We start from the raw sequence: 15,166 nt of genomic DNA, 5'->3' as shown, positions 1-15,166 counted from the left end.
TGATCTCAAACTAATGACTGGAAACATTCACTGTGCTGTAGGTTTGTTTTAGGGTTTTTTGAAGCAGGGTGAACCGGCTGTAGGTTCGTTTCAGGGTTTTTTGAAGCAGGGTTTTTGAAGCAGGGTGAACCGGCTGTAGGTTTGTTTCAGGGTTTATTGAAGCAGGGTGAACCGGCTGTAGGTTTGTTTCAGGGTTTTTTGAAGCAGGGTGAACCGGCTGTAGGTTCGTTTCAGGGTTTTTTGAAGCAGGGTTTTTGAAGCAGGGTGAACCGGCTGTAGGTTTGTTTCAGGGTTTTTTGAAGCAGGGTGAACCGGCTGTAGGTTCGTTTCAGGGTTTTTTGAAGCAGGGTTTTTGAAGCAGGGTGAACCGGCTGTAGGTTTGTTTCAGGGTTTTTTGAAGCAGGGTGAACCGGCTGTAGGTTTGTTTCTGGGTTTTTTGAAGCAGGGTGAACCGGCTGTAGGTTTGTTTCAGGGTTTTTTGAAGCAGGGTTTTTGAAGCAGGGTGAACCGGCTGTAGGTTCGTTACAGGGTTTTTTGAAGCAGGGTGAACCGGCTGTAGGTTTGTTTCTGGGTTTTTTGAAGCAGGGTGAACCGGCTGTAGGTTCGTTTCAGGGTTTTTTGAAGCAGGGTTTTTGAAGCAGGGTGAACCGGCTGTAGGTTCGTTACAGGGTTTTTTGAAGCAGGGTTTTTGAAGCAGGGTGAACCGGCTGTAGGTTTGTTTCAGGGTTTTTTGAAGCAGGGTGAACCGGCTATAGGTTTGTTTCAGGGTTTTTTGAAGCAGGGTGAACCGGCTGTAGGTTTGTTTCTGGGTTTTTTGAAGCAGTGTGAACCGGCTGTAGGTTTGTTTCAGGGTTTTTTTGAAGCAGGGTGAACCAGTCATCGTATAAACACAAATCCGTTTGGGATTTCTGATGTAGGTCTTGCTTTGTGCGTGAATTTTTACTCACCGAGATCTGATTTAGGTCGCTGTCTCGCCGATGATGATGATTGTCTATCGCGTTTTATCACCTCGATGTTGCCATTGCTGTCCGATGATTCACAAATATCATCCGGTGATAACCGGTCGCAGTTGTTAGTTTGGAAACGTACGGTCGGGCGATCTCCGGCACTCTGGAAAAATAGATAATTGAAATTCATTTATAGCTCGCAGTTCTAATAATAATCTGCGCTTAACAATCAGACATGTGAAAATACAAGATAAAAGACTCCATTTTAGGGTAAAAAAAGTGGGTAGAAGGCATGACTACAAAAACATTTTGCGGCAATAAAACTGAAGGTCATTGAAATTCAATATCCTTGTCAACCATTATATTGTCATGAAATATCAATATATTGATGATATATCATAGTAAGCTACGAGTAGTGGCAAGTGAGGGTCCACCCGGTGCGAAACAACAATTGATTTGTTCATTTGAAATTTTTATGATTCACGGTCGTCGCGAGTGGCATCGTAATTTCATATTTCTAACCTAAGTGGGGGAATCTTGTCACAGATAAAGTGGTCGTTGACAACTCTACTATGGCTAGTGAGGATTCTGTGATGATCCCCAGGTTTGCCAGCAGTCAATCGGTATCAATTTTCTCACTTGTTTGATAATATATTTGAATCTTGGAACCTAAAAATCCTGTTCAAAGTTGAAGATTGGAAATTAACTTATCATTTTGACTACAACTACTGAGACCAATCACGCAGTCAAATTTGTAGTTCAACCCTACTTGGTGTTATCATGGACTCCTGAATATCTATAGCCAACAACTAGACCAATCTTATGAATAAAGACCATTTCAACACCCTGTACCTAAACTGACCACACGAGGTGTAAAATTCTTAATAACACATTTTTCTACAACATTTTCCCAGTTTTTAAACACGTTTAAAATAAAGTGAGCGGCAAAACCTGATGAGTTTTTTTGAGAGCAGCCTTCCTCAATTGTGAACAACCGGACGATCCTTAAAAATCGGTGAAAGTGTAAAACATCGATAACGCACGGCTACCTGATACGAAACATGCGATGTAATTCCGAATCTGCCGATCTTTTTCGGAGGCGGTAGATACTCCATCATATCATGCGAAACTACGAAACGATTGTGTCGTTTCATTCGAACAACATTTACCAACGATAGAATGTTATCATTCGCATCATTCGAATATTTCTATCATGTCTTGGAACTTTGCCGACTGACTCGGCAGCCTTCAGCCGCCCCTAGCAGCCCCTAGTGAGTTGCAGGATTTCCTGACATGAATTATATAATTGTAGAAGCACTGTATTGTCTTAATGTTCATTAATCTAAACACTCGAAAATAACATTTACAATGAGATAATCGGACAAATAATCGGAATGTTTTACTGCAGTTTAATTCGGGTTAAGGTCACCATTGATAACGAAGTAAACCATATAAACAAGCAGGACCTAGTTCCTTAAATTAATTCCAATTTCCAAATGTTTCACCCTAAGAGTTCGGCCTTAACCATGAAAACTTGTATCTAAAACTGTGGTCATAGATATATTGGCTTAACAATGGTAATATTAAGAGCCTACAAATTGAAACCTCTGACTTACGGCCTAACTACTGATTGATTGTTCAGTACATCACTCAATATTCAGATGATACCACTCTTGATTAGCACTGAATCTACTAACACCGATCTGACTTACTCAATATACGGGTGGTTCACTGACCTGCACATCATTTAGCAGCGCTTCTACTTTTGCAACAGATATGTAGCACAAAAAGTTTGATTTCATGAAAATATTTCTCTTTTCCTATCAAAAAGAGATCTATCTGAAAATTGGTCAGAAGTATTTGATATATTTCATAAATCCTAGCGTAAATGGGTGTGACCGGTGAAGTGTCTCATAATTACAGCCGTTTTGTACTGTATAAGGATGCAATCTACTGGTGTCTAATGCAGGAACCTTATACAATTTAGAGTTTTATTCTGTATCAATATCCCTTCTCAGTCAAAATGATATTATCATGAATGATTTGCCTTGAATGTTGTCGCGAAGACTTTCTTCAGATTTTGCTTCTGGATCCGCGACATTTTCTCTTACCTTTTTACGAATAAATTGGAATTTCTTCACTAATATCGACGGACTCATCATTACTGTCATCATTGACCACTGATTATTATTCACTTAATTCACTTCGTAAAAGCCCAACAATTCGAAGATCAATATCCGATTATTTCCATATATCGATGAGAAAACATGTTTGTAATGATTTTCATCTGGTTTTTTAGTTTACTATCGATAAATAATTCAAGACACGAGATATTCCAAAACTACTTCATATCTAACTAATGGTTTCTGCTCTTCAAACAATTGAGCTCTGAATTTCACTCGTAAACAACTGAAGTCCTGATTCGTCAAATGGCACATTTATTTTTCTATCGACACAGTTCTTCTTAAACTGACACTTCTGAACAGAAAAACGTAAAACACACACAAAATGTTTTCGCTTCGAACGGATTTCACCTGCCAACAGAACTCTAAAATAACAACTATTCGTTCCACTTTCTCATAGACCTGACAGAATTTTCTCGCATATAAAGTTCCGTTCACAAAATCACGAATGACTGAACACTGAACTAACTGCGCTAAATTTCAGCGGTACCGATATATTTTAGTATCCTATTTCCTACAGCGTAGACATTTTAAATTCTCCGCGGCAGAATTTTCACAGATTCCTCGGCAATAGTTGCGAGACTTTTAAAAGTTGATTCCGTTTAGCGCGCAGCAGCTCAGACAGATACGTGAAGCACCTACTTTATACCCGGATAACTGCAGGTAGCTGACTTGGACAGATGCCGCTGATTGCCTGATCGACCATCCCACACAATCAATTACCGGATAACGACTAATTACTCCAATACTGATGAATCGCTTGAATTGTATTTAAGTTTTAATGGATAGCCTTCTAAAAATAGTAAACTAAGTCGACTAGAATGTGAGGCGTACGTGCGTTTTAGTTAAATCTAGATCCATATTTTTCAATCGATAATGATAAATTCTTATTCTAAAAATAGTTTCGCATTAAGAGTAATTTCAGCGTTCGAACGCGTTGTGAGGTACTCGCCTGGTGTCCATATTTTTAAGAGAGATTTATGGGGTGTCAGTTGCTTTCGACATCAATAATGAATAATGTATTTATTCTTAAGCAGTTTAAAAACATCCGTACTTTATTTCAAGTGATTTGAACAAATCACATTTAAAGATTCAGTACCAACTATAGGTCCTATAAGGTTAAGAGAACATTTATGTTTAATTCAATCCATTGATAACTGGCATAGTGACAATGAAGACTTAATTGTTACGATCATAGCTAGCTAATCAACTTTTGGGCCACTAGCTGCCTGGACTAGTTCACCTTGTCCTCAGGTTTGAGTCTATTGCCTCAATCACACAGTTGTTTTTGCAAGGGCCAAATTTGCCCCGACCAACAATGGTAAACGTATGAAAGAAAAAACTGCTAATGTTGCGAGGTACCACGATAGCCAACCGCAATCTTTCCAATCTTTTAGCCAGGAATCATAATATCTCTAGTCGACGCAGACAAAATCAATCCCTGATTGATCGTAACTCATAGATTAGCTATAGGCTTGATGATTGATATAGACTACGTATTATTAGCCTTCACTTATCTCAGCATAGACGATTCAGAAATTAATCCTTTAATCACTGAAATCTTTGATGACATTTGAAAATCAGTTTCAGGATTCAGTTTGACAGTATGATGTCAATAGGCAGGCTGCACGGGTACGGTTCGTTCGTTCGTTCGTCTGTAGGAGAATATTGGAAATCGAAGATAAAGATGGAGATGTCTGCAACACGTTTAGCCTAATTAATGGACTATAAAGCAATTTGATAGCCACGCTACATCCACCCTCACCAGTGTCTTAACCGAATCAGGCAGATACAAACACTGTCTCTATCCGCAGTCGTAACTACTGTGCGCTTACCAGGAATCAAACCCGGGTCTCGTACAAGGAAGTCAGTAGACCAATAGGACAAGTCCACTTGGCCAGTGGTTATACAGCTTGTATTCGCGTAATGGCGTATTTGAATCCTGAGAAATCATGATTTCTCAACTGATGGAAAATGCCTTTAAATCAAGCGTTGGCAAACATCGCTGTGATTTCAAAACAAATATTGAAGCAATTCTGGGCGAGGCACCAAGCGGCACTGCCTGATGTGACTCAACAAGCCTGCATGGTACCAACTATTGAAGACCGTGTAGGCTTGTTTTCATAGACAAGTGGCTGTCCAATATCAAAAGTCGACAAAAACCCACAATAAAAAAGAAAAACTATCTGATAGTTTGACGTTTCGACTCAAATCTATGAGCCATTTTCAAAAACTGTTTTTGAAAATGGCTCATAGGCTGGCTGGATTAACAATTTCCCTCTGAAGACAGGGGTTGCAAGTAAGAACCCTGAACAGACTAGTTTTCAAGGGCACTTCAATTTCAGGATTCACGCTCGAATGAACTGACTTCATGAGTGTTGAGAAAATACTGAAACATTCACCTCGGGCATACACCAGCCGACTTGATCCACACCTGCCCAGAAAGGGGTTTACCATTCTAACTTACAAGAGAACGCCTATGAATACTCCTTTTCAAATGTCTTGACATGTTTTTAACACGGCCAACAGAAGAAAACTATCGACGCAATCTTAATCTCAAGCCTTTAAAACATTAATCCGATAATCCACGATGTACATAACGAAATCTCGAAGAATTTGATAGTCGGATGGTGATATTTCGATGGTGGTGTTTGTCCTATTGCACTAACGGAATCATGTATATGTGACAGATGTTACTGCAGGTCCAATACACCAGCAAATCATAGTTTAGCCAATATAACAGCAACGTGACTTCCTCGTCACTATTGTCACTATTGTTTATTCTAGGTTTCATTATACAATTTCATGATATATATACATATATATATATATATATATATATATATATATATATATATATATATATATATATATATATATATATATATATATATATATATATATATATATATATATATTTAGAATCAGGAATTATATTTATCAGGTACTTTTATGTGACTTTGATTTCTGTATTAATAGATTATAGAGTATACAATATGATAAAATGAGCTCATATTGAATCATGCCTCAGATATTCTGAGACTCTCATTGATGGACTTAAGTCACGACTGCAGAACTGTTTTTATCAAAAACCCTGTGTTCTCCATGAGAGATATTAGTTACCAGTGTTTTCTAGAAACCTAGATCGATTGAGATACCTGCTGCACAAAAATATAGAGCCATTCATAGAAAAGTGCCCATTTCTCAACAAACTTTAAGATCCATTTTAAAAGGAAAAATAGAACAACCATTGATTGATGAATACCTGAAAAGATTCCAATGTCGTTGAAGTTTCAACTTGTAGGAAAATATTCAACATCGAAGTCGCCAAATATGTCCTCATTTTACCGTTCTTCACCGTGGACCCTGCAGCGTTATAATCTCCTAATCTTTCTTATATCCAAATTGTCTCTCGTAAATTAAACTCGATTTCACATTAAACAGAAATATCAACTCCAGCAGTCGTTTTCAGTCAAATCATTTCCTGTATATCCTTATGTAATTTAAGATAAGTCATCGAACATAGCGGCTTCTATATACTCTATACACTAAGCCTGATTGAACATCTCTTCCCTGGCTTTGAGAAAATGAGCAAATGTGAAAGTCTGATTGGCTCCGGCTAAACGAGTTCTGCTCTGGTATGTAAAGGAAAGGTGGCCATTTAACAAACAAAAGGAAACAATTCGATAAATGCCATCAAAGCTTTGCTCTTGACAAGTAATTAGTCACTAAAACCTATGTTTACATTGTGACAACTTCCCTTTCAAACAATGCTATCACTTGGGGCATGAATAGGGCCATTTCGATTACCTGGCTATTTACATGGTCAATAGCTATCTATCACCCATGCCAGATCAATTAGCAACTGTGGGGGACCTGATTGACCATTGGGGCCTGATTTGATGGTTAGCTTCATTGATCTACTTGTCTGCTATATCTACTCACTGTTAACATATTCTGAAGAGTATAATATTGACTTTAGATATTAGAAGACTCTTATATCCCTTTGACCATAACAAATATCAGATCAAACAGGTGAAAATATTTTGTAATCAAAGAGAGAGATCACCTTTTCGAACTAAGCAGAACAATTTTATCACGATCTCGTCAAGGTATAAATCCCTCTCCCAAATTCAGTTTGCAATCAAACTGTGATCCATTAGTAGCTCATTGGACCAACACAACGGATAATTTGATATTTCTTTAATCTATCAAAGTTTTCTACATAACAATATTGAAATATTTTATTTTGAAATCAAAATTGGTGGGGTCAGGACTATCACCTGTTACCCCACTAGTCACATGCCCTTTTTGAGATCAATAGTATTGGCCCTGATATTGGGAAAAATTCAGCCCAGTTATACCCCGGGTCTGCCCTTGAGACATACCGGTATGCCAGATACAGAACAATTCTTGCTTCTTTATTCCTTTTATGAGAAGAATTTAGAGGAAAAATCTATCAAAACAAACTGATAATTGACATCGAAAGTTTACGTAGAGGATTACTTTAAAATAGATATTTACACAAGAGATATCCTACGGGTTACCACGAGCTTTCCTACCCGGTTTCAGTGGTTTGCCTTCATACCATTTCCATACCTTTCAAGGGCCTGGGAAAAAAATTCCAATTTTCCAAAACATTCCAAGACCCAGTTCCACAGTTCCGAATTAAGATACTCTGAGTTAACTCATTGAAAATCTTTAACTGATAGTTAACTCTAACTCACAACTGTGGAACTGGATCCGAGGCTTTCCAAAACCCGTAAGAGCCCTGTCCTAGTTAATCTGGGGTAATGTGGCGTCTGCTTACCTCTCGATTATCGGGTAGAATTCGCTCGAATGTTTCACGTACGTCGGCGGCCATATTCCATAAATCCTGTTTAGATAAACGTCGTAGCGATGACGCATCCGGTTTTCCGACATTTTGTCGATGATTTGAACTGCGTAAGATCCCGTGCTGCTGGTGCTTTTTCGTGTTGGACAAATCACTGTCACTCACCAGCGGTTTTCTCACTTTCTCCGTTTCGATCAATATGGTTTTTTTCGGGCTGACCTCGTCGCCGCCGGTGACCGGGGGCGTTTTCGATTTCACGAGAATGGGAACGCGTTTCGAGCCGCTACCTCGGTATAACACGCCGCGTATGAACGCGTCGTCGTGTTCGTCTTTCAGCGCGTCGCAGCGCTGTTTACGCGGAATACGAAACGATTCCGTTCGCGCCAGCGACGACTTGTTACGCGCTAATTTCGTCGATGACTTTTCCTTTTTGACGAGTTGTAATTTCAGCGTTTTCGGACTGGAACGCGAGCGTTGACGTTGCTGCGCGATCTGCTCGGTCTGATCGGCTCGCGTCGAGTGAGGTTTTGGACTGCGAGGCCGATGAGGTTCACCGTCGGCTACGTTTAAACGATTATTCCGATCGGCATCGCCGGTGTTCAAACGTGTAACCGACAGTGATGGAACTCGTCTCTCGTTATCTGAACCGTCCGATGAGTGAACTGGAAAATCAGGAATATACGACACAAACGATTTTTGTGGCATCCACTTTTCGGCTTTAAACTCGGATTCGTCGCGCTGAGTTTCGGATAAATCTTCTCCATCCACTGAACTGACTCGTTTAGTTGTACTTTCCTCGTGCGCCGGTCGAACCGAGGCCACGCGGTTCATGTTATCGACACTAGGCGGCGTTACCTCCTCCGCCGTCTCATCATCCGACTGAAAAGCGAGACCCTCCGCCTGATCTTTCTCTTTGCGTCGTTTATAAAACATCATACGCAAAAAACTCAAACCTTCTTTTTTGTTTTTCGATGTTTTACGCTGACGCGGAGTTACGTCTTGCATCGACTTGGCCGCGGTGACCTTGACCGTCTGCTCAGGCGGCGACGTTAACGCCGTTTCCGAAAGACTTTTATTGAGCGTTTCATCGCGTTCGTCGTTTTCGTCGAAGTTCTCCGCACTGACGGCCGCTCTCAACGTCGACGCAAATTCCGCTTGTCCGCCCCGCGTGTAATCCATCGAATCGCCCGTGCTGCTCGGACGCGTTCTCTTCGCGCGTTTTTCCGTTTTGCGTAAAACGACGCTCGGAGAATAATGCGCAGCCGCCGCAGCAGCATTATTCGCGCGGTTCTTCACGAAATGATTCGATTTCAATTCTTCGTCTGGCGTGGCACCTGTCGGCGTGGTCGATCGGTCGTCGGGCTTGGTCAGTCGCTGCGCTTGATGATCCATTGCGAATTTATCGTAGTCGAATACATCTGATTTTCGACTGTCCGCTCGTTTTCGCCGGAGATTACTGAAACTGAACGACGTCGACCCCTCGCCCCAGCTACGTCTCCATATCGCCGACTGATAACTGGACTGCGACGACGCGCTGACCCGACGACGAACACCGGCGAAACCCTGATACATCGCGTACGTCTCCTCGCCGTCCGTCGACCAGTCCGATTCCGGTCCGGTCATCGTACTCTCGTCGGCGCCCATGTTTCTAACGGAATTTCGCGAGATGATATTCCGACCGACGTTCGGAGGCATGCTACCGCTACTCGCAGGCGCGAACAAGTGTCGTCGTATCGCCTGACCACCGGCGCCGTCTGGTGTCTCGGCGCTCGATCGCAGTAGGATGTCGAGCGCGTCTCGTGAATCTGTTACCCGGGTCTGAACTTCTCGACCTATTAATTTTAAAGAACGCATTAAACAGGATCAATACGGATCAGTTATTCCTGGATATAGGGAGTTTTAAAGGAGAATATTACAAATTTTGAGGTGTCACTTTCAAATTACAGTAGATTTCTAAATCAGTACTGTTTATCTTGTTGGGTCAGATTTTCATCCTTAACTCGACCTTAACGTCAGGAAAGCGTCTGGCGATCTTAAGACTCCGCACATAGTTAATACGAGAAGAGTTCGTACCTGTTAATTGTAATAACTGACTAGTTTGTCGCAGGTTGCTCGGCAATGAATTACTGCGTCTGAAACGTAGCGCTGCTGCGTTGAATCGTTCCGCCGCTATTTCATCGTTTAGCGTATCGTCGTTTTCATCTTCGTCGACTTTATCATCATTCTCATCGCCGTCTCGTTGCCCAGGCGCCGGCGCCGATATCGCCTGCAAAACATTCATCGAGATCGTGAAAAACGTCGACAAAACTTTGTCATAAGCCGTCGTAAACATATTCAGCAATGTGGTCTGAATTTTCTAGTGCCCTTCAAAAAAAACTGTACACTCCACGAGCATTTTCAACTTAATCTACGAATCGGTAAAGCCTATAAAACCCTCATGCATAATGCGATATGAATATTTTCAATGATCGCCCCTAGTGTAAATTTTTCAGTACCCGTCGAAATTAAGCTTACATAAGCATCGGGAATAGCTAATACTCTTATAATGAGATTTTTCAAGGTTTTTTTCAAAAAGGAATGCAGCAAGCTCACCTCTACGACCAAACGTACCCTTTTCGAGATCTATAGGTTTTCTGTCATTAAAATAATGAGTTACACCCTGGATCTACTGCGGAAAATACGTATCATAATGAACGTACTTCATCATAATGAATGATATCAGTAATTGGCAGCGAGACCTCGTTCCACACGGTGTCGGTGAAGAGTTAAAATTAGTTCATTTCCGATATTTTGAGCATTTTTTAATTTGAACTGCGAAACCGTAGAACCAGCTTCAGTTCTGCATACAATAAATAATAGAAATTTTAACGCAGTCAAATTAATTCCTCATGATATTATAATTCATCACATTACGAAAGTCATCGCTATTTTTCAGCCCAAATTCGAATTTTCAATTCAACCTGCTAAGTGTCAATGATGGTTGGGCACATGGCTGAATCTTCTGGGGCAATCGATCAATTCATGAATCGGGTAAAAAATACAGTATAATTTGCTTAATTCGGATCAGTTTTATTTGCATTTTCACTAATTTCGGACTAAAATTCCAGTCCCCTCTAGGTTATTTCTATTCAAATGAGAGCACTTAATAATTCAGATTTCGTTTAAATTCGGACAAAATTTTCCAGTCCCAGGTGATCCGAATTAAGCACGAGTTTTACCGTATGTTCCTGTGCCCCCTACTTTAATGGCATCTTACCGTTACAATATTGCACTTTCCCTATCGAACTGACAACTTTTTTCACACACAAACACACGATAAATTCCAACACTCAGTCATCCACGTATTTTATAATTACTCCAAACCGTGCTACGCACCAGTTTTTAAACTAATTCGCCCGCAAAAAGGTACGATCTGTAACTATCATATTATCAATCATCCTTTGAAGTCTGGAGTGCGAAATTTTTACTAATGACACAAAATGAGTAACACATTAAATACACTAGTCTGATGATCGTGTTGTTATATTTATGTGGCATACAGTCTACAGTAACGCTTATTATATCCTATTATACTTATGTGCATAACCTGATTATACACGTTTTAAAGGACGCAAACGTCAGATAAGTTCTAACAACTTTCTGATCGGATCGGTATAAAGATCATGAATGGGAATTACTGTCCGTCACAAAATACCTAATATGTAATACGCCATTTTATGGAATTTCGTTAAAACCCCAATTAACGCCTGGTTCGCACAGTCTAATGACCCGGGTTTTTTATGACGGATTATTTTTGCGGTAAAATTGCAAGTAGAAGTAACAGTTCCACGATCTAATAACGATAGTGAAAACCACAGAAAACATACAGACCAGACTCTTCTCATGAGATGCAATGAATCAAACTGCAGAATGAAACAAACACTTATAGAACGATAACCACACTCAAACGTGGTGAACGGATAATAAGACAAAAACCCACTATCTACCGATTAAAAGAATTTAAAAACAAGAATCTATTTATTCAATCTAAAATATATAGAATACACAACATTTCGATCTCACCCTACGAGTTCACCTGACGATGATCTCTAGGGCGAGATCGAAACGTCGTGTATTCTATATATTTTAGATTGAATAAATAAATTCTTGTTTTTAAATTCTTTTAATCTGTAGATAGTGGGTTTTTATCTTAAACACTTATAGTTATTGTGGAGATAGACAAACGAGAATTAAAACCATCACTTACGAAATGAATTCTCAGACTACGAACGAACGACGCGAAAAATATCCCGAGTTTTTTTCAGCGGTATCTAGTATTCTATCATTCTCTTCTATTTATACAATAGTCAATGTTATACGACGAACGATATAGCGAAACCATCTGATACAAATGACATGATTTACTGGAGACCTCGTTCGCTGCGCGTGCGACACGCAGATGTTACCTCAGTCATAATAAAATAAATATCCAGTTTTCGATTCAATTCGAAATTCATATATTTCGAATCGCTAAATATAGCTGAAAAATTTGCCTGTCGCGCATGCAGCATATATTTCAATTCCAATGCAAACATTCCAAGCATAAAGCACTCTCACTGGCATTATGCAAATATTAATCCCTCTTTAAAAGTGTAGGTCTTACTCATTTTTTTCTGAATCTATGATCGTGTCACCTCGTTACAAAAAACTTCATGGAACCAGAAAATCAGGTCATCACCGATAGTTTGTTATATCCAACATGAGATTTACTTGGGAAATTCATTATTTGTTGTATACAAATGAATTGTTGTATCCAAGTTCGTTATAACGAGGTTCCACTGTAGTTTGAATTTTAAGTAAGGGAGTAAAACTCTACATCTTAAATAGTAATGTGCAATTACATTTGTTTTCATGTACAGCGTTAATAAGTCATTACTAGGTAATGGTTTCGAGTTAAAAAACCAAAATTTCTGAGGTTTTTGGTAATTATCAATTTCTGTTGTGGGGTTTCATCATTATTAGCTCTTCCTAATACTATGTAGCTCTTCCTTTTGTATATAATCAGCTGTTGTTCATCTCTAATTGCGATATCTATTCAAATAAAGTAGCTCTTCCTTTTGTATATAATCAGCTGTTGTTCATCTCTAATTGCGATATCTATTCAAATAAAAACGACAGTTCACCGGTTTTCATTTCCTCTCATGGTGTGTCAGGACACACGCAGGAAGCTGCTGCTTAGTTAGATCAGTTAGTTCCGAGAATAGGAAACCCGGCGCGATCATTCACTACGCTCGCCACAGCAGGCTTCTAAACTCATGCCTTACTTATATACACATACATTATATGATAAATCAGATAGAATTTCTCTTTATTGGAAATATACATTTTCCCTCATAAATTGAACCATTACATCCGCAATTTAGCAAGTCTAGACTGCCGGTTTAAAAAGTTTACACATTCAATCCATACAAGTACCAATTGAGTAGTTACAACGTTTCTGTAGCATCAGGAAAGGGTCGATTATGTTCACAATAATCTACTAAATCTAATGTAAATCTCAAAAATAGTTTTACGATTCTCGCGTCGGAGGCAAAAAAAGGAAACAGTCTTGTATTGATCAGATATTGTAAACGTTAAAGCTGTATCGAATTGTCAAAATTCCAAACCGAACCTTTAGTGATAACTGATTAACAATACAATGATATAACAAACTCAGATAATCATTTATCAGACATAACAAACCTAGAATTTGTCCTAAATTATAGATTTAGCATTGATTTAATATACGGTGTCTACAACAGGGAAAGGACTACGTGGTCTGAAACTCTGATCTGCTCAATTGAAATCAACAGACAGAACATGGGCAAACTCGTGGCACGATGCCCACTTTCCGCCCATTTATAAATTCTCTTTTCAGGTGTTTTACAAAGTTTGTCAAATTTCCCTGATTTTTTCTAGTTTCTTTTCCAGGTTTTCGAGTCCAGTGGCGCCACCTTGCGTGGAATACGCCATGCGTCAAGTCAGTAGGCAACGTATTGCAACCCAAGCCGGCTTACGTCTGCAGGATATGAAGGCAACTGGCGCCATACTGTATACCACTAGATCTTACCAGTTGCCAATAATCCCAGTTGCGTAGATATAAATCGTGTCCAGCACCAAACAAGCTACACGTTTCATAAGGCTGTTTGTATAGGCGCATATGATCGTAAAAAACTTCGATCAATGCCTCTTGAGAACCAACACATAAATAACCAGTGTCGCTTAATGTGACAGTGAATTTTTAATCAAATACTACTTGAACTTCAATCGCAATGTTTACTTAGACTTCAAGTGTTTGAACAATTCAGAATCGCGCCTCATGCGCACAAAAACACGAACACTGTCGTTAATTCTAATAATGAATGCAACAGAACAAATTGTAAACAAATCTGATGAAAATTTATCTAATGTACTGATTCTTGCAAGGCTACAGCGGCAAGCGAGGATTCAGCGAGGAATCCACCAGGCGTCGCTAGTTGTAACTCGGTTACCGCGCTTCAATTTCCTTCTACATTTCTATTAAATTCGAATCCATTTTTTTCTAATCCGAATAATGAGTTATAGTTTACATGGTTCCATGTGAAATGGACCAAATATTTCATGCGAATTCAGTGAGTTCCACTGTATTTTCTAATCACTAACGCTAGAGTTGTTTCAAGGTTTCAATGAATCGAAACACATGAACGCAAATCTGTTTCATGTTTCCGGGAATATATTGCGAGCTAAGGCCGAGTCAGATAGAACAACATTGAGTGGAGGGGGTTCATTAAACTGTGAAGTGATCCCTATTAAACTTTGTCACACTAACCACTGATATACCCACTTGACCTGCGCCGAATCACGGAAAAAGTCTATTAAAAAAATATGACAAAAACTCATGTGATTTTCGAATATGAAATTCATACCTGACGTCGATGACTTTGTTTCACGAACGCGATACGTATCAATTCTGACGTCAACAGCTCGATATCATCGTCCGAATCGAAATAATCCGCCGCGTACCATGAATTAGCTATACCCGAATCTCGCCAGCGGTAGGTGGCGCTACTAGACGATCGCGGTCGACGACGACGCCGCGAGCCATCCGGGCGCGGCGGGTACCACGACCACTGATTTTGAATACTAGCGCCGTCTATATTATCGGTTTGAAACGTATCGCCGAGGTCCGACGAGGTCTGACCCAT

The 15,166-nt window shown here is 39.7% G+C and overlaps 2 protein-coding genes across 2 annotated transcripts in view; both read right to left on the bottom strand.

The window, feature by feature from the left end:
• The window catches only part of LOC141910991 (uncharacterized), a 27,498-nt gene extending 18,384 nt beyond the window's left edge, over positions 1 to 9,114 (bottom strand). Inside the window, exons 1-2 of the mRNA XM_074801914.1 lie at positions 7,941 to 9,114; positions 948 to 1,110 (exon numbers count right to left, since the gene is read on the bottom strand). Coding sequence (XP_074658015.1) covers positions 948 to 1,110; positions 7,941 to 8,969 — 1,192 coding nt within the window. The 5' untranslated portion in view covers positions 8,970 to 9,114. The remainder of the gene's footprint in view (positions 1 to 947; positions 1,111 to 7,940) is intronic.
• On the bottom strand, positions 9,001 to 15,166 carry LOC141910547 (uncharacterized). Its single transcript, XM_074801239.1, has 4 exons — positions 14,888 to 15,166; positions 10,038 to 10,230; positions 9,090 to 9,796; positions 9,001 to 9,033 (listed from the first exon to the last, which is right to left on the bottom strand). The coding sequence occupies exons 1-4, from the start codon at positions 15,164 to 15,166 to the stop codon at positions 9,001 to 9,003; spliced, it is 1,212 nt and encodes a 403-aa protein (XP_074657340.1).

This window comes from Tubulanus polymorphus, chromosome 9 (genome assembly GCF_964204645.1).
Source record: "Tubulanus polymorphus chromosome 9, tnTubPoly1.2, whole genome shotgun sequence".
Taxonomy (NCBI): domain Eukaryota; kingdom Metazoa; phylum Nemertea; class Palaeonemertea; order Tubulaniformes; family Tubulanidae; genus Tubulanus; species Tubulanus polymorphus.
Note: the sequence above shows the minus strand (reverse complement) of the source record. Positions and strands in the feature narration are given on the sequence as shown.

Bases quoted from the DNA above. Each gene is read 5' to 3' on its own strand.
- LOC141910547 (XM_074801239.1), bottom strand. From the start codon at position 15,166: ATGGGTCAGACCTCGTCGGACCTCGGCGATACGTTTCAAACCGATAAT. The intron at 10,231-14,887 runs GTATGAATTTCA...AATGTTTTGCAG, and splicing joins AACAAAGTCATCGACGTCAG to GCGATATCGGCGCCGGCGCC. The intron at 9,034-9,089 runs GTCAGTGCGGAG...GCTCAATAAAAG, and splicing joins CGTCGACGTTGAGAGCGGCC to TCTTTCGGAAACGGCGTTAA.